Source organism: Neophocaena asiaeorientalis, unplaced genomic scaffold, assembly GCF_003031525.2.
Source record: "Neophocaena asiaeorientalis asiaeorientalis breed wild unplaced genomic scaffold, Neophocaena_asiaeorientalis_V1.1 scaffold264, whole genome shotgun sequence".
Classification (NCBI taxonomy): domain Eukaryota; kingdom Metazoa; phylum Chordata; class Mammalia; order Artiodactyla; family Phocoenidae; genus Neophocaena; species Neophocaena asiaeorientalis.
Genome location: NW_020185332.1, coordinates 6,924,307 through 6,949,945, shown reverse-complemented (window position 1 = coordinate 6,949,945; position 25,639 = coordinate 6,924,307). Strand labels below are relative to the sequence as shown.

The 25,639-nt window shown below is 39.8% G+C and overlaps 1 protein-coding gene across 4 annotated transcripts; it reads right to left on the bottom strand.

The window, feature by feature from the left end:
• On the bottom strand, positions 1-25,048 carry GTF2A2 (general transcription factor IIA subunit 2). 4 transcript variants are annotated; one of them, XM_024735242.1, is made up of 5 exons: positions 24,990-25,048; positions 7,810-7,930; positions 6,624-6,728; positions 3,068-3,194; positions 1-306 (listed from the first exon to the last, which is right to left on the bottom strand). In XM_024735242.1, the coding sequence occupies exons 2-5, from the start codon at positions 7,879-7,881 to the stop codon at positions 281-283; spliced, it is 330 nt and encodes a 109-aa protein (XP_024591010.1). In that variant the 5' UTR covers positions 7,882-7,930; positions 24,990-25,048; the 3' UTR covers positions 1-280. The 4 variants fall into 4 exon arrangements, with proteins under 4 accessions (XP_024591010.1, XP_024591008.1, XP_024591009.1 ...); XM_024735240.1 differs by having other exon boundaries at positions 24,917-25,047; XM_024735241.1 differs by having other exon boundaries at positions 24,910-25,041.
• Between the last annotated feature and the right edge of the window lie 591 nt (positions 25,049-25,639).

Below are 25,639 nucleotides of genomic sequence, written 5' to 3'. Positions count from 1 at the left end.
TTGAGTTTTAAAATGAATTTATTAAAGAATGGTCTTAGGAAGGCCACAATGTTTGAGTTGTCATTAAAAAAAAGTTCTGTTTCTTCATGCTGTATAATAAGGTAATGTAACAAGGTACAGAATTATAAGCTTCTTTCTACTGGAATTCTCTGATAGTACGGCACAGTGTAGTCATTTCTGCAATGCTAGAATAAATTAAAAAAAAAGGTCTCTTCTATGCTTCTCTTCAAAAAGCGATGAACAATAACAGGATGGCATTAAAAAGCCATTTTTTTCCTATTCATTCTGTAGTATTGGAGCCAGTATCTAGGAAACAGAGGAGAGACACAGTAAATTCAAGCAGCAACTTAAATTTAAATATGTTGAGAAAAATCTTTCTTTCAAAAGTAAAACAGGAACTAATGGTGGTGAAGAAGGGGAGACAAGGGTGGAAAAGAAAAGCTGACCACAGTAATACCTTGTGCACGTAAATGTCTTTTTCCCTCTGTCTTAAAAGGAAAGTTAACGCTCAGTCTCCACATTTACGTTAAGAGAAATCAAGTTATGCTACATTTGGTTCATACAGCTGCTATACTTTTTTTCAAGTCCTCTACTGTCCACAAATTTAAAACCACAAAGGACTATAACATAGAAGAGAATAGTTTTAATTCCTGGCGAGAAAAAGACCAAAATTCTAGCCACTATCAATCACTTTCTCTGCTTCTCTGACTTTTAGAAGAAATGGGCTTATTTCGCAGTAGTACTGCCTTTATCTGGTTACTAAGGAATGGTATTATTATTACTTAAGCTTCTACCTCTAAATGCCACAACTATTTCTACTTTAATGATTGATTGTATTTTCTGCTGACACGAGTGCATGGAACACAATCTAAGCTTTTTTTTTTTTTTTTTTTTTTTGCGATACGCGGGCCTCTCACTGTTGTGGCCTCTCCCGTTGCGGAGCCCAGCCTCTGGACACGCAGGCTCAGCGGCCATGGCTCACGAGCCCAGCCGCTCCGCGGCATATGGGATCCTCCCGGACCGGGGCACGAACCCGCGTCCCCTGCATCGGCAGGCAGACTCCCAACCACTGTGCCACCAGGGAAGCCCTAAGCTTTTCTTGAATACTCAACAATCGTTTCTTTGAAGAACAATTACTGTACTGTGCTGTAAGTGGGGCAAGTTCCTCAGAAGCCACTGCAGTAGGTAAGGCGGATTTGTATTTTATAGACACTGAAGTGTGAAAAAAACAGACAATCTTGTATCTTTAAGAAGCAAGAGAAATATACTCTAAAGACTACCTCTAAGTAAAATACATATGTTTACATGGACTCTTTGATATTATTAAGCTTGCTCGGGGGCCTTCACTGACTTTTTGGTTCTTGGCTATGTTTCAAATGATTGATTGATTGACACTCTACTAGTCTACATCTGTGCTGTCCAATGTGGTAGCTACTGGCTAACCACATGTGGCTATTTAAAGTTAAGAAAATTAAATAAAAATTAAAACATTAAATTTCTCACTTGCCCTAATCCATTTCAAGTGCTTAACAGTCAGATGTGGCTATTGGAGGGTACAGACAGGAAACATTTCCATCAGCATGCAAGTTTTATGAACAGTGCTGATCCATATCATTATTAACTCATTTTGATAGTGGTCTAGAAATTATACATTAATGCTCAAATTCTATAGTCTAGTAAAAATCTGAAAACGTAAGGGTTATAAGGGTACTATTAGCCTAAATTATAAGAAAGACATGAAAAAAAGTATACATTATCTGACATACAGAAATGTTATCTGTGATCCAGGAACTATAAAATTATAAACAGAGATTTTTTTTGTTGTTACAGCAAAGAACAAGCTATTTGGTAATTATATAAAAAAGTCATCTTAAAGTTCTTAGAATGATTATCCCTAGTTAACCTTCCGAAATGAAATGTGTGAGCCACTGTACCATTGCTAGTTTCAGAGACTCTGACATCTGGAAGATATTTCTTTAAAAAGGGATAAAGGTATGTATATAATTCTAGGCAGCTATCAAAAATCAGGTTTAAGAGAACAGTTAATGACTTATGTGTGAAAAAGGATATATTTGCAGATGAGTACGTGCATACATATATTACTGTAAAGATATGTGTAAATAAAGACTAGAAGGTTACACATTAAAATATTAAGTGATATGTTATCTCCAGATGACGTTACAAATGACGTTTTTCTTCTGTGTAGTTTTCTGTCTTTTTAGCTTTTCAGTGATAGGGCATTTCTTTGAAACCCAAAACATAAAAACAAAAAAACCTAACCTACAACCTGAGAAACGGAGGGTCCTGCTTTCTACATTTCTCTTTCTCTTGCTTTTCAAAATTCCCCTTCTTGGAAAGTGACAGTATTCTCTATTTAATTTCAGGAATAGCTGCTTTAAACACAAATTGTTCAGATTACAAAGTAAAAGTAAGTATAATTTATATAGTTAAAATTCAACTAGTAAAAAGAAAATAATCATGGAACAGAAAGCAGAGATGTATAGTTTTTGAAACATTTAAGGACCTGAAGAAGTTCCTAGGTCTGCTGTAAAAATATCTGCATGTAACAGATCAGAGGACTAGATATTTACTATTATGACTGATAAGGCTCTTATGGTTATTTAAAGTCTTTTAAATAATCATTTTTGAAATGTATAGGTATCCAACAAAACAGAAACCATAGGATAAAATTGTTGAAATTAAACACTTCCTTAAAGAAAAAGGAAAGCTTTAGAAACACTTCAAATCTGCAACTGAAATAGGGAAGAAAAGCTGAGTAATATGCTTCCCCCCGACCCTGCACACAAAGTCAACCTGTGGAAGTAGTCTGTGTGTCATATGAAATGTTTATGTTTATACCATATGAAATGTTTATACCTAAAGTTAGTAAGAGGACTATGTGAGATCTGGAATCCAGAATCTAGCTGAGAAAGAAGCCTGGGCTCTCTATCTGGGAGTGGATCACTGGCCATTTTCTCCCTTAATGTCAGATGAAAGTTTTCTAAAGACTCATGAAAACAAGATTTCAAGTAGCTTTGCTTTCACAGTAATTAGGGCAAACACTTACTTTTACCATCACAGGCTACAATTTTCACTTTATCCACTTTAATAAGTTCTGTCACCTCTCTGAATTCAACATCATTCAATACAAAAGTCCACACATTATCGCAGAATCTGTATGTATTTAGAGAGCCCTTTAAAACAAAACATTTAGACAAACCATGAAAAGTCATTTTTTTCTCCCTCACATTTTTCTCCAGACAATTTAAGAAAACCTAGCTACAAGTACATAATTCTCAAAATAGGATGAAAATTAAGGAAAAGCTTAAGCAAGCAATCTTAAGTGTTTGTTAATCACTTACAGGAAGAGTTAAAAAATAGTTTAGTTAGCAGACTATTTTCAGCACTAGAAAAGCCTGCAAATTACTTACCTGAAATCTGAAGAAAAATTGAATGGAAATTTGAATCTGTATTTCTACTGCCCTCATGTGGCTAAATTATGAAAATGCATTTGAATTTTTTATATAAATACTTTTTAAAAAATACTTTTTAAACGCAACCGATTTTACTGTGTATGTTGATTCTCTGAATTTGTACAAAAGCAGGGAATTCCTAGAAACGTTCATTTTCATCCTGTGACTTATAGCTCAGATGCACTACTGTATTAGCCACAAAAATTACATTATTGTCCTGTGCAACTCACATTCTTCTAATTAATACATATTTCTCCTAAAAAAATTTTATCTGAACATTAAAAGGAACTTTTCGAAAAGTGTGATGAAGGTGCAAGGGTGGACACCAACAGAATATAATCAAAACCTGAGAGAGATATACATGCACAAGTATTTACATATGAAATCTAGTATTCAATGAGACATTTATATGCCTTCAGAAAAAAGAATTCAGCACAAAACTGTTCCCTGCAGTGTTACTTGTGATATCAAAAATTGAGTTCTCATTAATGGCTTAAGTTAGAATGATTACGGGAATTATAATGGCTATGAATGAATAAATTTAATAAATATGAATAATTACTATTTGTTAGACTATACAAGGCACTGAGGATACAACGGTAAGCAATACACATAGGATCCCTGCCATCCAAGAAGCTTAGGTTAGCAGGGGAGATCACTAAAACAAGTAAATACATAGTGTAACAGTGCTATGAAAGATTGTTACTGGGTACAATGGGAGTACAGTAGAGGCATCCAAGTAGGACAGAGAAAGCTTGACTCCCAAAGAATGAAAAAGAGTCAAGGGAAAGGTGGGACAGCAGAAAGAAAGACAAACACTTGGAATGGGATAGTAAGTTCCTGAAAGGAGAATATGACAGGAGGTCCTATGGTGAGAGAGATCATGGAGAACCTTGGGCAAGCTTTTCCCTATTGTGAAGGCATTAGGACGTCAATGAACGATTTCAAGCAGAGGAGTAACATGATGAGATTTGCATTTTGCATTTTTGGTGATAACATGAACAGACTAGAGGGGAGTCTGACTGGAGGAAGGAGAGTCAAGCTAAGAAGCCGATAGCTTTTAGCTGGCTGAATCAGACAGGTGAAAGTGGCTGGGCGATAACAGAGGCAAGGGGATCCCGGGAAGTGGAGAGATTTTAAAAGGTAGATCTGTCAACGCTTGATAACCAACTGGATACGGTAGGGTGGGGAACACAGAAATCTTCGTTATTCCCAAGTTTCTGGCTTGTGTAACAACGCATTCATAGAAAAAACTGGTTTGGGAGGAAAGTTAAATTTGAGTTTCAGCTACATCTTACCATATCCAGTAAGCAGCTGGAGTGTAGAAGCAAGCATGGGAGCATATCAATTTTAAAGCCAAGGACTGGATGAGATCATTCAAGGAGAATATGTGGACCCCTAGATAACCCTTAACGAAAACCAGCAATGAAGTGATACAAAGTAGTCTGAGAAGAGAGGCCAGAGAATAGAAGAAAAAAGCCAAAATAGTACGATTTCAAGGGAAGTATGCGTTTCAAAAGAGACTAATCAATAGTATCACTAATTATGCATTAGATTTAGCAATAAATAACTTGGCAAGAGAAGTTTCAGTGGAGAGGTGGGAGTAATGCATAGAAAATCACTCAGGACGTATTAAGTAAAAAGATGCAGAGTTGTGAACGTAAAAAAAAAATTTTTTTTTAATTACATCTCTTCCTGGACTATAGTTTGAGCCGCTGGAAGGCTGAACAACCAAAGGCCAACCTCAATGTTCATTTCTGGCTTGTGTATAATCAGTGATCTTATAAGTGTGTGGGTTACTGTCATATCCAGTTGGTGGCAGATGTATCAATGACTTGAACCAGGAAAGTCACTGCTATTTATGATTAGCATGTGAACATTCAACTATGCTGAAATTCTGTTCTTTATATTAAAAGTTTCCTTCTATATGATAGATAACATGTGGCTAAACTGTATCTTTAATGCACCTCTAATAAATACATATATTTTTTACATATATCTACTGACTAACACTTTTTTACAGTTAATTTACCTTTTGCTAAACTAGAAACCTACAATAATACAACTAGAAGACCACTCAGGCCTTGTGAACCCTACGACTCTGATAAGTAGTCAAACACATTTTCTACATGGGCAAGTATGTATCAACATGGATCAATTTAGAATTAAAGGATCAGGTTCTGAATGACAAACTAGGCACAGTTGTATGTAGGGTTGTACAAAAAGGAAGCTTTGCCAGCATTATTACTGTTAAACATTCAAGAATCCACTGATAAAATTTTATAAAGCCACGTTTTACTCCAGATAATTGTTAGGCATGTGAAAATCATGTGACTTATTTATATGAATATAAAATACATGCAGATTTTACCCCTTCACTAAAATAAGTCAAACGGGGCCTGGCTTCTTTTGCCCTGTATACCCAATATCCAGAACAATGCCTCGTATTTAATAGGCATTGAAATGTTCGTTAAATAAATGATAAAATTTTTCTTTTGTGCTTTTCATCACAAACTAAAACCAAAAACCCCAAACACTGATGTTCTCTTAAATGCAAATTAACATCTATATTCTTTTCATTTGTTGATTTTCATATCTTGTAATCTGAATTTACCATCGAATTGAGAAAGACAGTCTTGTTCAGTTTGGGATTTCAAAGTAGAAATGATTCAAATGAGACCAAGCTACCAGAAGAGACCATTATCTGCCAACAGGTCAGGTCTTTATAAACCATGTTATCTAAGAGTAGGTGGGAGGCTACGTGAAGTTTCTAGAAAGAACTCTGAACTTCCCTGGTCAGAGTTTAAAAAACATAACTGATCCTTAGAGATTACTCTCACTTACCTTCAATCCTGCAGATAATGTTTCAGACATTTGAAATCTCAGTAACTCTTCAGGGAAGGTAGCCAAACATACACAGGCTGATTTGTGAAAAACAATGGAATAAGAATCTAAAAACAACTCTGTATCTCACATTAAGTGGATGAACTTAGTATACAGATTTAATCAAGCAGGATTTAGTTGTTATCAAACAAGTTCCAAAGTTTGATTAAGCCATCTCTTTTTATGATTAATAAATATGTAGGTGTCCTAAAAAGCACTACTGTAACAACCATGGTGCAGCTTCTAGATTTAAGAAAATATCCTTACCCTGAAATTGACTCGGTTCCTGACCCTCTGTGCCAACGCTGAATTTATAGCCTTATCAAACTGAAGTAGAACTTGAAGGGCAAGCTGGGGGGTAATCTGTTGAGACTGAGAAAAAATAAAGGTCATGAATCTTCTTAGAGAAGAACATTAAAGAAAAAATAAAACAAAAATACATGAATTATAGGGCTTCCCTGGTGGCGCAGTGGTTGAGAATCCGCCTGCCAATGCAGGGGACACGGGTTCTGAGCCCTGGTCTGGGAAGATCCCACATGCCGCAGAGCAACTAAGCCCGTGACCCACAACTACTGAGCCTGCACATCTGGAGCTTCTGCTCCACAACAAGAGAGGCCGCGACAGTGAAAGGCCCACACACCGCAATGAAGAGCGGCCCCCGCTCGCCGCAACTAGAGAAAGCCCTCGCACAGAAACGAAGACCCAACACAGCAAAAAATAAAATTTTTTAAAAAGCTAAAAAAACAAAAAATTATGAATTATCATCTAAAATTTAACTGAGGTTAATTAACCAGAGCCTCTAAACTAGAATCCCTTTTTCTTTTTTTGCCATAACTGACAACTAAGAAGTAAAGGCTGGCAATATTTTCTTGCATTATCTTGACACAAACATAATTTTGAAAAGAAAACATGCAGTGATGTTACAACACCAGGACAAAACTTTGTCTACCACTCCTTCACAGTATCTGGAAAGAAGTGTTCAATAAATTGAAGGAACCAAGTTTCTTTTAAATAAAAAACTTGGGACCAATAATACGTTAAAAAAAAAAGTCTAATCTTATCAAAGCTCAAAATATATGAAAATAAATGGAAATATGTTCTTGGATGAGAGGTTTACATAAAAAGGTTAATTTTCCTAAAATTAAAATATAAATTCAAAATTCTAATTTAAATCTCAAGACTTGGGCTTCCCTGGTGGCGCAGTGGTTGAGAGTCCGCCTGCCAATGCGGAGGACACGGGTTCGTGCTCCATGGGCAAGAGCCAGAGCTTCTGCATCTCTGCCCTGACCTCTTCTCCCCTTCAAAAAAAAAAAAAAAAAAAAAAATCTCAAGACTTGTATTAACTTATCCAAAGTTATCTTAAAGCTACGTAGACTATGCCATTCTCATAAGTATGAGAACAAGAATTATTATAGATCCATCTAAATAAAAATGTTGATTTTTACTCCCTCACCTGTATAAGCTCATCCAGGCTCTCCTGAAGACTGTTTCCCAAAGTGGTATTTCTGTACAACTGATATGCCATGGCTTAGGAGGGAGAAATTCTTTTTCTTATTCAGGCTTGCATTGATATCCTAAAAATTTAATATGAAAGTATTAAAAAAAATTATAAATTACATATGTAACAGTCTACTTCATATTTTCTAATATATACTATTAGCATACTATATAATAACTGAAGAATTGCAAGGAATAGTTAAAAATAGTTTTTATTTTTTCTATTATTTCGACATAGGCATTTATACTCCTTTGTACAAAGTATAGATATATATATTAAAATGTACATCTTTACCATTTCTTTCAAATATCTACCTTTTGACCTCGTCTAGAATTTACCATGTACCATTCTTTTCTACTTACTGTCAAGCCACTGATCCAGACAATCTTCAGCTCACATTTGAATGCCTTCCCCCTCATTTTCCTGTTCTCTTGAAATTCAGTATTTAGAGTGCCTACCCAGAAGATAGCACTGTGACAGGTACAATGGAGAGGAAGATAAAGAAAGATACACTTCTGACCCTAAAAAATTTATACTTTAGAAAACGTAACAGACACATAAAAAAGTTAGAGAATAAGAACTGATAGAGATTATATAGAGTTATTATGGAGGCTGCCTGTGGACTGAATGAGTTGGCTAACAAAAGCTTCCTGATTCTTCAAGCTAGACTTTAGCCAAGCAAAGGAGGAGTCATCTTAGGCTGAAAAAATAAATAGAATGAGTAAAGCCATAGAAGGATGAAATAATACAGTCTGTAGACAGAACTATAAATTGTTCCATATTAGGGTATAGGTATGCATAGGAAGTGGTAGGAGATGAGGCTGAAAAAGATGACATGGATGGATTTGTCAGGAGAGGTGCCAGGATTTTATAATGCAGGTAATGGGGAGCCCCTGACACTTTCTAGACAGGAAAGGTCAGACAAATGGGCAGCAGTGTAAACAATGTACTCAAGTGCAAGATTAGAAAGAGATGAGGGATGAGGGCTCTGAGAGGGTGCCAGTAGCACATATTCAGCAAATACTGAGCTTTTACTACATGTCATGTATTAGATACCTGACCTCATGGCACTTTCAGTTTAGAGATGGACAGAAGGAGACAGGCGTACTCAGGAGTAAACATCAGGTAAAACTCAGCAAAAATAATGTTATCAGTCTTCACATTACACACCTAGTGAGCATTTGATACACTTGATCATGTCTGCCTTCTTGAAGTCTTTTCTTTGGCTTCTGGGACCCCACATTCAGTTTTCTCCTCCCACCTCACTGGATAGTACTATTTCTTGTTTCCTTCTGTTGGTTGCTCCTCAGCAATCTAACTTGTAACTGACTACTTGAGTGCCCCAAAGCTTCTCATGTCTTCTCTATACGCTTTACTCCCTTAGTTACCTCATCTAGGCTTATGGCTTTAAATATGTTCTATTTATCTGCTGATGATGTGCAAACTTACATTGCCAGTCCTGACCTTTTATATGCCCGTGTTGCCATGTATAAAACTGCCTACTTGACACACTGGATGGAAACATAAAGTGGTAGATCAAATTAAATTTGTTACAAACCAAATTCTGGATACACCTTCAAACCTTTTCTGCCCTCGGTTTGTCCACCTCAATTAACAGTAAATCTAGTCTTCCAGTAAGACGGCCCCAAAACCTCATAGTCAAATTCTCTCTCACCCTGCGTGCCATCTGTCAGCCAATCCTTTCAGTTCTTCCTTCTGAATATAACCAGGATCCAACAACTTTGACCATCGCCACTGCTAGCACTAAGTCACCATCAACCTGTCACTAAGATTTATGGTGACAGGCAAGTAAGGCGTCTCCTTCTTTCTACCCTTGTCTATCCCACCCCTGCCCCCAGAGAAGCCATGCTGAGCCTTTTAAAACACAAATAAAATCATATCACTCATCTGTTCAAAACCTCCCAACGCAGCATCCTATCTCAGAGTAAAAACCAAGGTCCTCCTAATGGTTTACAAGGCCTGCATGATCTGGGCCCCCCCGCCCCACTACCTCTCTGAACTTGACTTCTTCCACCTACTCCCTCATTCACTCTGCTTCAGCCATACTAGTCCCTTGCTCAAACATGGCAAGATGTTCCTGCTTTAGGGCCTTCGCACTGGCTGTTCTTTCTGTTTCAAATGTACTGCGCAGACACCTGCAGGGCTTACCTCTCATCCGATTCAGATCTCTGCTCAGATGTCACTTCATCAGAAATGACTTTTGTGACCAACCTATAAGAAAGAACTACCTCCCTTCCCCTTTACACTGCTTTATTTTCATTTATATCACTAATTGAAGCTGACATATATATGCTTATTCTATTTCCATCCACTAAAACAGACGTTCCCTCAAGATAAGACTTTTGCTCAGTTATATATTTACCATCTAGAACAATGCCTAGTATGAATTCAATAAGTATTTGTTAGTGAATAAATAACCGGGTGATATGTCATAATGCTAATATCAAACTGTATTGCGCTTAGATACATTTAGAATAGGTTTTCTACTTTACTGAGGAAAGTGAAGCAATGAAAACTTCAACTCTCAAAACTACATCTAACCACCTACCAATATCTACACCCACATACTCTGCCTGTCACTATAGTCAAACTATCCATGCTGTTACCTAAATACAATCCTTCTAACTGTGGATCTGGTCCTATCTCCCCTGTTACAGACAGGATATTTTTCCAACAATTCAACTATTCCTTCTATCCCTATCAAATTTCCCATCTCTACGGATCCTTCCCATCAGCAAACAAACAGGCAGCACTTCTCCCATCTTAAAAAAAAATAGTCTCAACTCGCTTCTCTGGCCAGCTACACTCTATTTCTCTATTCCTCTTTGCAGCAAAAACTCCTGAGTTGTCTGTACTCACTGTCTCTCTTTCCTTTTCTCACATTTTCTCTTAAACTCACTCCTTATACAGTTTTGCCTCAAGCGCTCAAATGAAACATGGTGAAACTCACCGGTGGCAATGCTAAAACTAATAATCCTCAATTCTTAGTTCTCACCAGACTTAATCATTTGACATGGCTGATTACTCCCTCCTCTTTGATAAAGGATCTTGGCTTAGCTTCTGGGACAGTACACTTTTTGGGCTGTTCTCTTAAACGCACTGGTTCATCCTTCTCAATATTGTTTGTTGGTTGAGGCTCTTCTCCCTTAACTCTTAATGTCACAAGACACCGCTTTGGTTCTCTGCTTTCTGTCTACACTTGTTCCTTGGTGATATCGCTTTGTGTCATGGTTTTACATACCATTGCTGATGATTCCCAAATTCATATACTAGAACCGACCTTGCCCTGAACTCTCACTCCTGGATCCAACTGCCTACTCAACATCTCTATGTGCTGTCCTTCCCATCTCCGTTGATGTAACTCCATACCTCTATGGGCTTAGGCAAAAACCTTCGAAGTTATTCCCGACCACCCCTCCCTACCCCCAGTCTGGCCATTTTACCTCCACATCCAATCCCTAGCATAACCTGTAAACTCTACCTTCAATATGGATTCAGAATCCAACCATTTCTCACCATGTCCATTGTTATCACCCTGGTATGTGCCACCATCACCTGTCATTGGGATTCCTGAAATAGCTTCCTAACTGCTTTCCCTGCTTCCATGCTTGCCCCTGAGATTCTAATCCCAATTCAGCAGTCAGGTGATCTTTTAAAACACAGGTTAGAACATATCTCTTCTCTGTGCAAACCTCCCATGGTTTCCATTTCATTCAGTCCTTATAATAATCTGGCTACCCATTATCTCACTGACCTCATTTGCCATCTCCCCCTTGTTCTTGCCCTTCTCCAGACAAACTGGCTTCTCCTTGTTTTTCTTGGAACATGACAGACATGTTTCTGCCTATGTAAGCCTTTGTAAAGACTGTCCTTTTCACCCGGAATGCTCTTCTCCCAGATATCCTCTTGTTTTTCTTAATTCCTTCAAGTATAGCACATACTTAATGAGGCCTAAACAGACCACCATATTTAAAACCCCAACTCCCACCTCCACTCTGGAACTGCCCAATCCCCCTCACCCTGCTATGTTTCTTTGATGGCACCATCACCTTCTAACATGTTATACAGTTTCCTTAGTTTATGTTTATTTTCTGTATCCTTCAATAGACTGTACGACCTACCAGGACAGGGACTTTTGTCTGTTTTTGTTCACTGAAGTAAACCAGGCGTCTAGAACAAACACTACCTGAGACGTAATAGGAGACAATGAAATATTTGTTCAATAAATAAATGAACACAAAAAAATCAGTTAGTAAAATGTATGTGGGTAGCTGAGGGGGGATAAAAAGGGCAAGAAGGGGTCCCAGTAAGAAGATATAAACTTGACAAAGTGAGAGTACAGAATCTTGTGTCCTGCCCATTTAACAAGTCTTAGAGTTACCAGAAAATAACTATAAGTTAATAATGAATTATCAGAAAGAGAAATAAGCCCATTTACGATTGCATCAAAAAGAACAAGATACTTAGAAATAAATTTAGTCAAAGAGAAATAAATTTAGCCAAAGAGATGAAAGACCTGGACATTGAAAACTATAAGACAATGATGAAAGAAACTGAATATGACACAAATGAACAGAAAGAAATTCCATGCACGTGGACTGGAAGAATCAAAATTATTAAAATATCCATATTACCTAGAGCAATCTACAGTTTCAACACAATTCCTATCAAAATTCCAATGGCATTTTTCAAACAAATAGAACAAACAGTCCTAAAATATATATGAAACCACAAAGACGCCAAAATGCTAAAGCAATCTTGAGAAAGAAGGACAAAGCTCGAGGCATCATGTTTGCTGATATCTAATTCTATCATAAAGCTACAGTAATCAAAACAGTACATTACTGCCATAAAAACAGATGTTAGATGAATGGAATAAAGAGCCCAGAAATAAACTTACACATGTATGGTCAAGTAATTAACAACAAAGGAGGCGAGAATGTACAATTGGGAGGGCTTCCCTGATGGTGCAGTGGTTAACAATCTGCCTGCCACTGCAGGGGAACGGGTTCGGGCCCTGATCTGGGAAGATCCCACATGCTGCGAAGCAACTAAGCCCCTGCGCCACAGCCACTGAGCCTGCGCTGTAGATAGAGCCCCCCGCGCCTCAACTACTGAAGCCTGTGCGCCTAGAGCCTGTACTCTGCAACAAGAGAAGCCATGGAGGGAGGGAGGCAGGGAAGGAGGGAAGGAAGGAAGGAAGGAAGGAAGGACAATGGGGAAAGGACAGTCTCTTCAATAAAGGGTGCTAGGAAAACTGGGCATCCACATCCAAGAAAAAAGACACTGGACCATTATCATACACCATACACAAAACTGAACTCAAAATGGATTAAAGGCTTGAAATGTAAGACCTAATACCATAAAAACCCTAAAACTCCTAGAAGAAAACATAGGTGGTAAGCTCCTTGACACAGGTCTTGGTGATGATTTTTTGAATCTGACACCAAAAGCAATAAAAGCAAAAATAAATAAATGGGACAGGATAATACTAAAAAGCTTATGCACAGCAAAGGAAACCATAAAAAAAATAGGCTACCTACTGAATGGGGAAAAATATTTGCAAATCATGTATCTCATATGGGCCTGATATCCAAAATATATAAAGAATACATAAAACTCAATAGTAAAAAAGAAAACAATCCAATTAAAAATTGGACAGAACATTTGCAGCAACATGGACGGACCTAGAGATGATCATATTAAGTGAAGACAGACAGAGTAAGACAAAATATCATACGATATCACATGTGGAATCTAAAAAATGATATAAATAAACTTATTTACAAAACAGAAATCAACTCACAGACAGAAAACAAACTTATGGTTACCAAAGGAATTGGGGAGGGGAGGGGGCAGGGGATGAATCAGGAGTTTGGGATTAACATATACACAACACTACATATAAAATAGGTAAGCAACAAGGACCTACTGTATAGCAAAGGAAATTATACTCAATATCTTGTAATAACTTATAAGGGAAAAGAACTTGAAAATACATATATATATTTATAATATATGTATAACTGAATCACTTTGCTGTACACTTGAAACTAACACAATGTTGTAAATTAACTATACTTCTATAAAAAAAGTTGGGCAAAGGATGTGAACACTTTTCCGAAGAACATATACAGATGGCCAACAGGTACATGAAAAGCTGCTCAACATCACTAATTATCAGGGAAATGCAAATCAAAACCACAGTGAACTATCACCTCACACCTGTTAAAATAACTATTATCAAAATGACAATTAATAGCAAGTGTCGGTGAAGATGTGGATTAAAGGGAACCCTTGTGCATTGTTGGTAGGCATGCAAAATGTGGTGCAGCCACTATGGAAAAGTATGGACGTTTCTCAAAAAAGTAAAAGAGAACTCCCATATGATCCAACAATTCCACTTTGGAGTACTTATCCGAAGAAAAAGAAAACACTAACTGGAAGAGATATATGCACCCACATGTTCACTGTAGCACTATTCACAATAGCCAAGACATGAAAACAACTTAAGTGTCCATCAAAGGATGAATGGATAAAGAAACTGTGGGATGGGAGACAAGATGGCAGAGTAGAAGGACATGGGTTCACCTCCTCTCACAAAAACACTGAAATCACAACTAACTGCTGAACAACTATTGACAAAAAAAGACTGGAACCTACCGAAAAAGATATCCTATATCCAAAGACAAAGAAGAAGCCACATTGAGATGGCAGGATGGGCACAATCGCAATAAAATCAAATCCCATACCCAATGCGTGGGCGATCCACAAACTGGAAAATGATGATTACCACAGAGGTTATCTCATAGCAGTGAAAGTTCTGAGCCCCACATCAGGATCCCCAGCCTGGGGGTCTGGCAATGGGAGGAGGAGCCCCCAGAGCATCTGGCTTTGAGCGTCTGTGGCGTTTGACTGCAGGAATTCCACAGGACTGGGGGAGACAGAAACTTCACTCTTAGCACACACAAGGTCTTGTGCACACCAGGACCCAGAAGAAAAAGCAGTGAACTCACGGGATCCTGGGCCAGACCTACCTGCTGGTATTGGAGGGTCTCCTGTAGAGGCAGGAAGCAGCTGTGGCTCACTGCAGGTACAAAAACACAGGTGGAGGTAGTTCTGGGGAGTACTCATTGGTATGGGCCCTCCTAGAGGCCGCCATTTTCTCACCAACAGTTGGCCCCACCCAACACCCTCTAGGCTCCAGTGCGGGGACACCTCCGGCCAAAGAACTGACAGGGTGGGAACACATCCCACCCATCAGCAGACAGGCTGCCAAAAGTCATCCCGAGCCCACAGCTGCCTGCTAAACACACCTCTTTTTTTTTTTTTTTTTTTTTGTGGTACGCAGGCCTCTCACTGTTGTGGCCTCTCCCGTTGCGGAGCACAGGCTCCAGACGCGCAGGCTCAGCGGCCATGGCTCAAGGGCCTAGCCGCTCCATGGCATGTGGGATCTTCCCAGACTGGGGCACGAACCCGTGTCCCCTGCATCGGCAGGCAGACTCTCAACCGCTGCGCCACGAGGGAAGGCCTAAACACACCTCTTGACACAGCCCTGCCCACCAGAGGGACAAGACCCAGCTGCACCCATCAGTGGGCAGGAACCAGTCCCTCCCACCAGGAAACCTGCAAAAGCCTCTTAGATCAGCCTCATCCACAAGGGGGCAGAAGCAAGAAGAACTACAACTCTGCCGCCTGTGGAACAGGCCCACAATACAGAAAGTCAGACAAAATGCGATATTGGAGAAATATGTCTCAGACGAAAAAACAAAATAAAGCCCCAGAAGAACAACTAAATGAAGTGGAGATAGGCAATCTACCCAAAAAAGAATTCAGAGTAACTATGGTAAGGACGATCCAAGATCTCGGAAAAAGAATGGAAGCACAGACCTAAAAAATGCAAGAAATGTTTAAGAGCAAGCTAGAAGGTCTAAAGAAGAAACAAACAGAAATGAACAATAAAATAACTGAAATGAAACTACACTAGAAGGAATAAATAGCAGAATAAATGAGGCAGAAGAACGGATAAGGGAGCTGGAAGAAGGAATGGTGGAAATGACTGCCACAGAACAGAGAAAAAAGAATGAAAAAAAAAATAGGACAGTTTAAGAGACCTCTGAGACTTTGTTAGATGCACCAACATTCACATTATATGAGTCCCATAAGGACAAGAGACAGAAGACACCTGAGAAAATATTTGAAGAGATTAATAGCTGAAAAATTCCCTAACATGGGAAAGGAAAAAGTCACCCCAGTCCAGGAAGCACAGAGTCCCATAAAGGATTAAACCCAAGGAGGAACACGCCAAGACACACAGTAATGAAACTGACAAAAATTAAACACACAAAAAATATTAAAAGCAACAAGGGAAAAGCAACAAATAACATACAAGAGAATTCCCATAAGGTTATCAGTTAATTTTTCAGCAGAAACTGCAGACTAGAAGGGAGTGGCAAAATATATTTAAAGTGATGAAAGGTAAGAACCTACAACCAAGAATACTCTACCCAGCAAGGCTCTCATTCAGATTCGACAACAAAATCAAAAGCTTCACACAGGCAACAGCTAAGAGAATTCAGCACCACCAGACCAGCTTTGCAAAAAATGCTAAAGAAAGTTCTCTAGGTAGACAAGAAAAGGCCACAATGAGAAACAGGAAAATTACAAATGGAAAAACTCACTGTTAAAGGCAAACATACAGTAAAGGTAGGAAATCATCCACACACAAATATGATATCAAAATCAGCAATTTGATATCGTATCAAAAATATGATATCGAAATCAGCACAAATACAGGATATGGGAAATACATTTGAAATTAAGACCAGCAACAGAAAACAATCTTATTTATATATAGACTGCTATATCAAAGCCTCATGGTAATCACAAACTGAAAATCTACAATAGATACACACACAAAAAAGAAAAAAGGATCCAAACACAACACTAAAGTTAGTCATCAAAAGAGAACAGAACAAAAGAGGAATGGGAGGAAAAAGACCTAAAAAGAAAATCCAAAACAATTAAGAAAATGGCAATAAGAACATACATAAAGATAATTACCTTAAATGTAAATGGAATAAATGCTCCAACCAAAAGACAAAGACTGGATGAATGAATACAAAAACAAGACCCCGTATACACACAGTCTACAAGAGATCCACTTCAGACCTAGGGACACATACAGACAGAAAGTGAAGGGATGGAAAAAGATACTCCATGCAAATGGAAATTAAAAGAAATCTGGAGTAGCAATACTCATATCAGATAAAACAGACTTTAAAATAAAGAATGTTACAAGAGACAAGGAAGGACACTACATAATGATCAAGGGATCAATCCAAGATATGACAATTGTAAATACATATGCACCCAACACGGGAGCTCCTCAATATATGAGGCAAATGCTAACAGGCATAAAAGGGGAAATCAATAGTAACAATAATAGTGGGGGACTTTAACACCCCAGTTTCATCAATGAACAGATCATCCAGACAGAAAGTCAATGAGGAAACACAGGCCTTAAATGACACGTTAGACTTAACTGATATTTATAGAGCATTCCATCCCAAAGCAGCAGAATACGCATTCTTTTCAAGTGCACATGGTACACTGTCCAGGCTTGATCACATCTTGGGCCACAAAGTGAACCTCGGTAAATTTAGGAAAACTGAAATCATATCAAGCATCTTTTCTGACTTCAACGCTATGAGATTAGAAATCAACTATAAGAAAAAAACTGTAAAAAACACAAACACATGGAGGCTAAACAACATGCTACTAAACAACCAATGGATCACTGAAGAAATCAAAGAGGAAATCAAAAAATACCTAGAGACAACTGAAAATGAAAGCACGAAGATCCAAAACCTATGGCACGTAGCAAAAGCAGTTCTAAGAGGGGAGTTTATAGCACTACAATTTTACCTCAGGAAATAAGAAACATCTCAAACAACCTAACCTTACACCTAAAGCAACTAGAGAAAGAAGAACAAACAAAACTGCAAGTCAGTATAAGGAAAGAAATCATAAAGATGAGAGCATAAGTAAGTGAAATACAGATGAAGAAAATGACAGAAAAGATCAATGAAACTAAAAGCTGGTTCTCTGAAAAGATGAACCTGATAAACCTTTAGCCAGACTCATCAAGAAAAAAGGGAGAGGGCTCAAATCAATAAAATTAGAAATGGACATAGTGAGAGAATGGCATAGACATATATACACTATCAAACGTAAAATAGGTAGCTAGTGGGAAGCAGCTGCATAGCACAGGGAGATTATCTCGGTGCTTTGTGACCACCTAGAGGGGTGGCATAGGGAGGGTGGGAGGGACGGAGACGCAAGAGGGAAGAGATATGGGAACATATGTATATGTGTAACTGATTCACTTTGTTATAAAGCAGAAACTAACACACCATTGTAAAGCAATTATACTCCAATAAAGATGTTTTAAAAAAATGAAAACTGAGAAGTTACAATGGACACCACAGAAATACAAAGGATTTTAAGAGACTACTACAAGCAACTATATGCCAATAAACTGGACAACTATATGCCAATAAACTGGACAAATTCTTGGAAAGGTGTAACTTTCCAAGACTGAACCAGGAAGAATTAGAAAATATAAACAGACCAATCACAAGTAGTGAAATTGAAACTGTAATTAAAAACTTCTAACAAACAAAAGTCCAAGACCAGATGGCTTCAGAGGCAAATTCTATCAACCACTTAGAGAAGAGTTAACACCTATCCTTCTGAAACTATTCCCCAAAATTGCAGAGGAACACTCCCAAACACATTCTATGAGGCCACCATCACCCTGATACCCAAACCAGATAAAGATACCACAAAAAGAAAATTACAGGCCGATATGACAGATGAACATAGATACAAAATTCCTCAAGAAAACACTAGCAAACCAAATCCAACAACACATTAAAAGGATCATACATCATGATCAAGTGGGAATTATGCCAGGGATGCAAGGATTCTTCAATATCCACAAATCAATCAGTGTGATACACCACACCAATAAAATGAAGAATAAAAACCATATGATCATCTCAACAGATGCAGAAAACACTTTTAACAAAATTCAACACCCATTTATGATAAGAACTCTCCAGAAAGTGGGCATAGAGGGAACCTACCTCAACATAATAAAGGCCATATATAACAAACTTACAGTTAACATCATACTGAACGGTGAAAAGCTGAAAGCATTTCCTCTAAGATAGGAACAAGACAAGGATGTCCACTCTCACCACTTTTTTTTTTTTGCAGTACGCAGGCCTCTCACTGTCACGGCCTCTCCCGTTGCGGAGCACAGGCTCCGGACGCGCAGGCTCAGCAGCCATGGCTCACGGGCCCAGCCGCTCCGTGGCATGTGGGATCCTCCCGGACCAGGGCACAAACCTGTGTCCCCTGCATCGGCAGGCAGACTCTCAACCACTGCGCCACCAGGGAAGCCCTCTCACCACTTTTATTCAACATAGTTTTGGAAGCCCTAGCCATGGCAATCAGAGAAGAAAAAGAAATAAAAGGAATCCAAATTGGAAAAGAAAAAAAAAAAAACTGTCACTGTTTGCAGATGACATGATACTGTACATAGAAAATCCTAAAGATGCTACCAGAAAACTGCTAGAGCTCATCAATGAATCTGGTAAACTTGTAGCACACAAAATTAATACACAGAAATCTGATGCATTTCTATACACTAACAACGAAAGAGCAGAAGGAGAAATTAAAGAAACAATCCCATTTACCATTGCATCAAAAAGAATAAAATATCTAGGAATAAATCTACCTAAGGAGGCAAAAGACCTGTACTCTGAAAACTATAAAACGCTGATGAAAGAACTTGAAAGATGACACAGACATATGGAGAGACATAACATGTTCTTGGATTGGAAGAATCAACATTGTCCAAATGACTATACTAACTGGGGCAATCTACAGATTCAGTGCAATCCCTATCGAATTATCAATGACATTTTTCACAGAATTAGAACAAAAACTTTCACCATTTGTATGGAAACACAAAAGACCCCGAATAGCCAAAGCAATCTTGAGAAAGAAAAATGGAGCTGTGGGAATCGGGCTCCCTGACTTCAAAGTGTGCTGCAAAGCTGTAGTAATCAGAACAGTATAGTACTGGCACAAAACCAGAAATATACATCAATGGAACAGGATGGAAAGTCCAGAAATAAACCCATGCACCCATGGTCAACTAGTCTATGACAAAGGAGGCAAGAATATACAATGGAGAAAAGACTGTCTCTTCAGTAAGTAGTGCTGGGAAAACTGGACAGCTACATGTAAAAAGAAATTAGAACACTCTCTAACACCATACACAAAAATAAACTTGACATGGATTAAAGACCTGCATGTAAGACCAGATACTATAAAACTCTTAGAGGAAAACACAGGCAGAACACTCTCTGACATAAATCACAGCAATATCTTTTTTGACCCACCTTTTAGAGTAATGAAAATAAAGACAAAAATGAACAGGTGGGACCTAATTAAACTTAAAAGCTTTTGCACAGCAAAGGAAACCATAAACAAAACGAAAATAACCCAGAGAATAGGAGAAAATATTTGCAAACGAGGCGCTCTACAAAGGATTAATCTCCAAAATATACAAACAGCTCGTGCAGCTCAATATACAAAACAAAGAAAACAATCAAACAATAGGCAGAAGATCAAAATGGATGTTTCTCCAAAGCGGACATACAGATTGCCAAGAAGCACATGAAAAGATGCTCAAGATCACTGGTTATTGGAGAAATGCAGATCAAAGCTGCAATAAGGTATCACCTCACACTGGTCAGAATGGGCATCATCAAAAAAATCTACAAACAATAAATGCTGGAGAGTGTGTGGAGAAAAGGGAACCCTCCCTACACTGATGGTGCACCCATTATGGAGAACAGTGTGGAGGTTCCTTAAAAAACTGAATATATTGGGCTTCCCTGGTGGCACAGTGGTTGCGAGTCTGCTTGCCAATGCAGGGGACACGGGTTCGTGCCCCGGTACGGGAAGATCCCACATGCCGCGAAGTGGCTGGGTCCACGAGCCATGGCCACTGAGCCTGCGCGTCCGAAGCCTGTGCTCTGCAACGGAAGACGCCACAACAGTGAGAGGCCCGCGTACTGCAAAACAAAACAAAAGTGAATATAGAGCTGCCACATGATCCAGCAATCCCAATCCTGGGCATATAATTGGAGAAAACTGTACTTCAAAAAGATACATGCACCCCAGTGTTCATTACAGAATTATTTATGATAGCCAGGACACAGAAGCAACCTAAACGTCCACTGACAGAGGAGTGGATAAAAAAGATGTGGCATATATACAATGGAATATTACTCAGCCACAAAAATAGAATGAAATAGGGAGAGAGGGGAAAGATGGCAGAAGAGTAAGACGCGGAGATCACCTTCCTCCCCACAGACACATCAGAAACACAACTACACGTGGAAGAACTCCTACAGAACACCTACTGAATGCTGGCAGAAGACCTCAGACCTCCCAAAAAGCAAGAAACTCCCCACGTACCTGAGTAGGGCAAAAGAAAAAGGAATAAACAGAGACAAAAGAATAGGGACGGGACCTGCACCAGTGGGAGGGAGCCGTGAAGGAGGAAAGGTTTCCACACACTAGAAGCCCCTTCACGGGCGGAGACTGCGGGTGGCGGATGGGGGGAGCTTTGGGGTCGCAGAGCAGAGCACAGCAACAGGGGGGCAGAGGGCAAAGCAGAGAGATTTCTGCACAGCGTATCGGTGCCGACCAGCACTCATCAGCCGGAGAGGCTTGTCTGCTCACCCACCAGAAGGGGCGGGACTGGGAGCTGAGGCTTGGGCTTTGGTCGGAGCACCGGGAGAGGACTGGGATTGGCGGCATGAACGCAGCCTGCAGGGGGTTAGTGCGCCACGGCTGGCCGGGAGGGAGTCCGGGGAAAAGTCTGGACCTGCCGAAGAGGCAAGAGCCTTTTTCTTCCCTCTTGGTTTCCAGAGCTCGAGGAGAGGGGATTAAGAGCACTGCTTAAAGGAGCTCCAGAGACGGGCGCCAGCCGCGGCTAAAAGCACGGACCCCAGAGACGGGCAGGAGACGCTAAGGCTGCTGCTGCCGCCACCAAGAAGCCTGTGTGTGAGCACAGGTCACTATCCACAGCCCCCTTCCGGGGAGCCTATGCAGCCGGCAGGAGACGCTAAGGCTGCTGCTGCCGCTGCCGCCACCAAGAAGCCTGTGTGTGAGCACAGGTCACTATCCACAGCCCCCTTCCGGGGAGCCTATGCAGCCCGCCCCTGCCAGGGTCCCGGGATCCAGGGACAACTTCCCTGGTAAAACACACGGCGCACTTCAGGCTGCTGCTGCATCACACCGGCCTCAGCCGCTGCAGGCTCGCCCCGCACTCCGTGCCCCTCCCTCCCCCTGGCCTGAGTGAGCCAGAGCCCCCGAATCAGCGTTTCCTTTAACCCCATCCTGTCTGAGCGAAGAACAGACGCCCTCTGGCGACCGACACTCAGAGACGGGGCCAAATAAGGAAAAGACCTATAATAACAAACCCAAAACAATTAAGAAAATGGGAATAGGAACATACATATCAATAATTACCTTAAATGTAAATGGAGTAAATGCTCCCACTGAAAGACACAAACGGGCTGAATGGATACAAAAACAAGATCCGTATATATGCTGTCTACAAAAAACCCACTTCAGACCTAGAGACACATACAGACTGAAAGTGAGGGGATGGAAAAAGATATTCCATGCAAATGGAAACCAAAAGAAAGCTGGAGTAGCAAATCTCATATCAGACAAAATAGACTTTAAAATAAAGACTATTAGATGAGACAAAGAAGGACACTAGATAATGATCAACGGATCGATCCAAGAATGAGATATAAAATTGTAAATATTTATGCACCCAACCTAGGAGCACCTCAATACATAAGGCAAATACTAACAGCCATAAAAGGGGAAATCGACAGTAACACATTCATAGTAGGGGACTTCAACACCCCACTTTCACCAATGGACAGATCATCCAAAATGAAAATAAATAAGGAAACACAAGCTTTAAATGATACATTGGCATGGACATGTATACACTACCAAACGTAAAATAGATAGCTAGTGGGAAGCAGCCGCATAGCACAGGGAGATCAGCTCAGTGCTTTGTGACCACCTAGAGGGGTGGGACAGGGAGGGTGTGAGGGAGGCAGACGCAAGAGGGAAGAGATATGGGAACATATGTATAACTGATTCACTTTGTTATAAAGCAGAAACTAACACATCATTGTAAAGCAATTATACTCCAATAAAGATGAAAAAAAAAAAGAATGAAGTAATGCCATTTGCAGCAACATGGATGGACCCAGAGATTGTCATACTGAGTGAAGTAAGTCAGACAATGACAAATATCATATGGTATCACTTATATGTGGAATCTCCAAAAATGGTACAAATGAACTTATTTACAAAACAGAAACAGAGTCACAGATGTAGAAAACAAATTTATGGTTACCAGGGGGAAAAGCGGGGGGATAAATTGGGACATTGGGATTGACATATACATACTACTATCTATAAAACAGATAACTAATAAGGACCTACTGTAAAGTACAGGGAACTCTACTCAATACTCCGTAATGACCTATATGGGAAAAGAATCTTAAAAAAAAAAAGAAGTGGATATATGTATAACTGATTCACTTTGCTATACACCTAAAAGTAACATAACATTGTAAATCAACTATATCTCCCCCCCAAAAAAAACCCCAAGAAGATACATGCATTTTTCTTTCACTGCAGCATTATTTACAATAGCCAAGCTACACAAACAATCAAAGTGTCCATCCAGGGATGAATGGATAAAAACAATGCGGTAAATACAATGGAATATTATTCAGACATTTAGAAAAATGAAATCCTGCCATTTGGGGCAATGTGAATGGGCTTTGAGGTCATTACACCAAGTGAAATAAGTCAGAGAAAAAAAACACCACGTGATCTCACTTACATGTGGAAACTAAACAACAAAAGAGAAGAAAATTAAGCTCATAGATAGAAGATTGGGGGTTGGGGAAAAGGATGGGTGAAACTACAAACTTGCAATTATAAAATAAGTCATGGGGATATAATGTACAGGATGGTGACCAGAGTTACTAATACTGCATTGCATATTTGAAAGTTGCTAAGAGAGTAGATCTTAAAAGTCCTCATCACATGAAAAAAAATTTTTTTGCAACTATGTTTGGTGACGGTTGTTAACTAGGCTTATTGTGGTGATCTTTTCACAAGGTGTGCAAACATTGAATCATTATGCTGTACACCTGAAAGTAATGTAGTTAAGTTATAGGTCAATTACACCTCAATAAAAAATAATTTTAGAAATAGCTATGTTATTTAAATGTTTGTTTAAATTACTTGCTTTAATAATCTCAGATTTCTAAAAATTCCCTGTGAAATGTTTAATTCTTTCAGATGTGGTATGAGCCACGTAAATTTAGTACTACTACATTTTGCAGTTTAGAAAATTGAAGTAGAAGGCTCCACATTCGGAAGTAACCTCACAGTCCTAGTCTTTCTTGAGCAAACCATCCAGTTTAAATTCATTCCGGTACGAGTTCACATGAGGTTGGAAAGCGGACTTCAAGCACCGAAGACACACAACAATTAGTCACTTAAGAAACGGGCCGCCCGCCCCCGCAAGCCCGCCCCGATACTGTGGGGAAAAATCACCATGTAAGCTTTAAGACGTTCATCTGGCTAAAAATATGGTGCTGGGCTGAGGACCCCTGCCCCCCAACCCCTCACCCTCCGGACTGTTCACAGGGCGCTCCGAGTACAACAAGCCGCCTCCCGGCCGCCTCCCTTTCCTTCCCTTCCCACCCCGGGAAGCGCCGCGAGGCCATCCCGGCAGCGAAGTCGGTAACGGGCCGAACCCAGGCCGGAAAGGCCCTCGCAGAAGACCCAACGGACGCAATGCCTGCTCTGAATGGTGGCAGGGAGCGCGGGCAGGCTCACCCAGTACCTGTGGAAAAGGCGCTTCCCGCCTCGGAGGCAACAGAAGTGGTTCGGCCAGGAACCCAGGAAGAGATACCTACTTCGCCAAAGTACCTCTCGTTCCGCCGCACATAAAGCGGCGCTGGGTCGACGTCCCGGAAGCACTCGCAGAAGCTGGAAATGACGTAGGCCCGTGAGCCCCGCCCATTCCTGCTCCCGCCAGCCACTCAAGTCTTGTGAGAGGGGAGGGACGTGGAGACAGGAGCGTGCGGCCGCAGCTTTCAAGCCTCAGACCGCTAAACAGGTTTAGCTCCCAAGTAATTCACCAGGTTCAGTAAATCGTTAATAAGAGAATTACAATTTTACAGACTCTTCTCCACTGTTAGACGCACAATTAGAAAATGTAAGGCAGTCACATTTTATGCCGCAAGTGTGTTCAGCGTAATACTGTTGAAGACCCAGTAATACAGAATTGAAGCCAAATTCTGAGAAGTTTATAGCCAAGTATTTCTTAACGAACCAGGGCGGCAATTCATTTAACTCTGCAAGCGTTTAGTTTGTGAATCACAGAATTTCAATTCGGGAGAATCTGTATTTAAAATTTATGCTTAATGCAAGACAAATACTTCAGTTTGTATTTGCGTTTACGTAATCCCAAACGGTATCCTAACTGGATTAAAGGCAGCAGTAATGTGCACAGCTGTTTGCCGTTAAGCAGTTGAACCGTGATTAAGGAGTAAATGCAAAACAA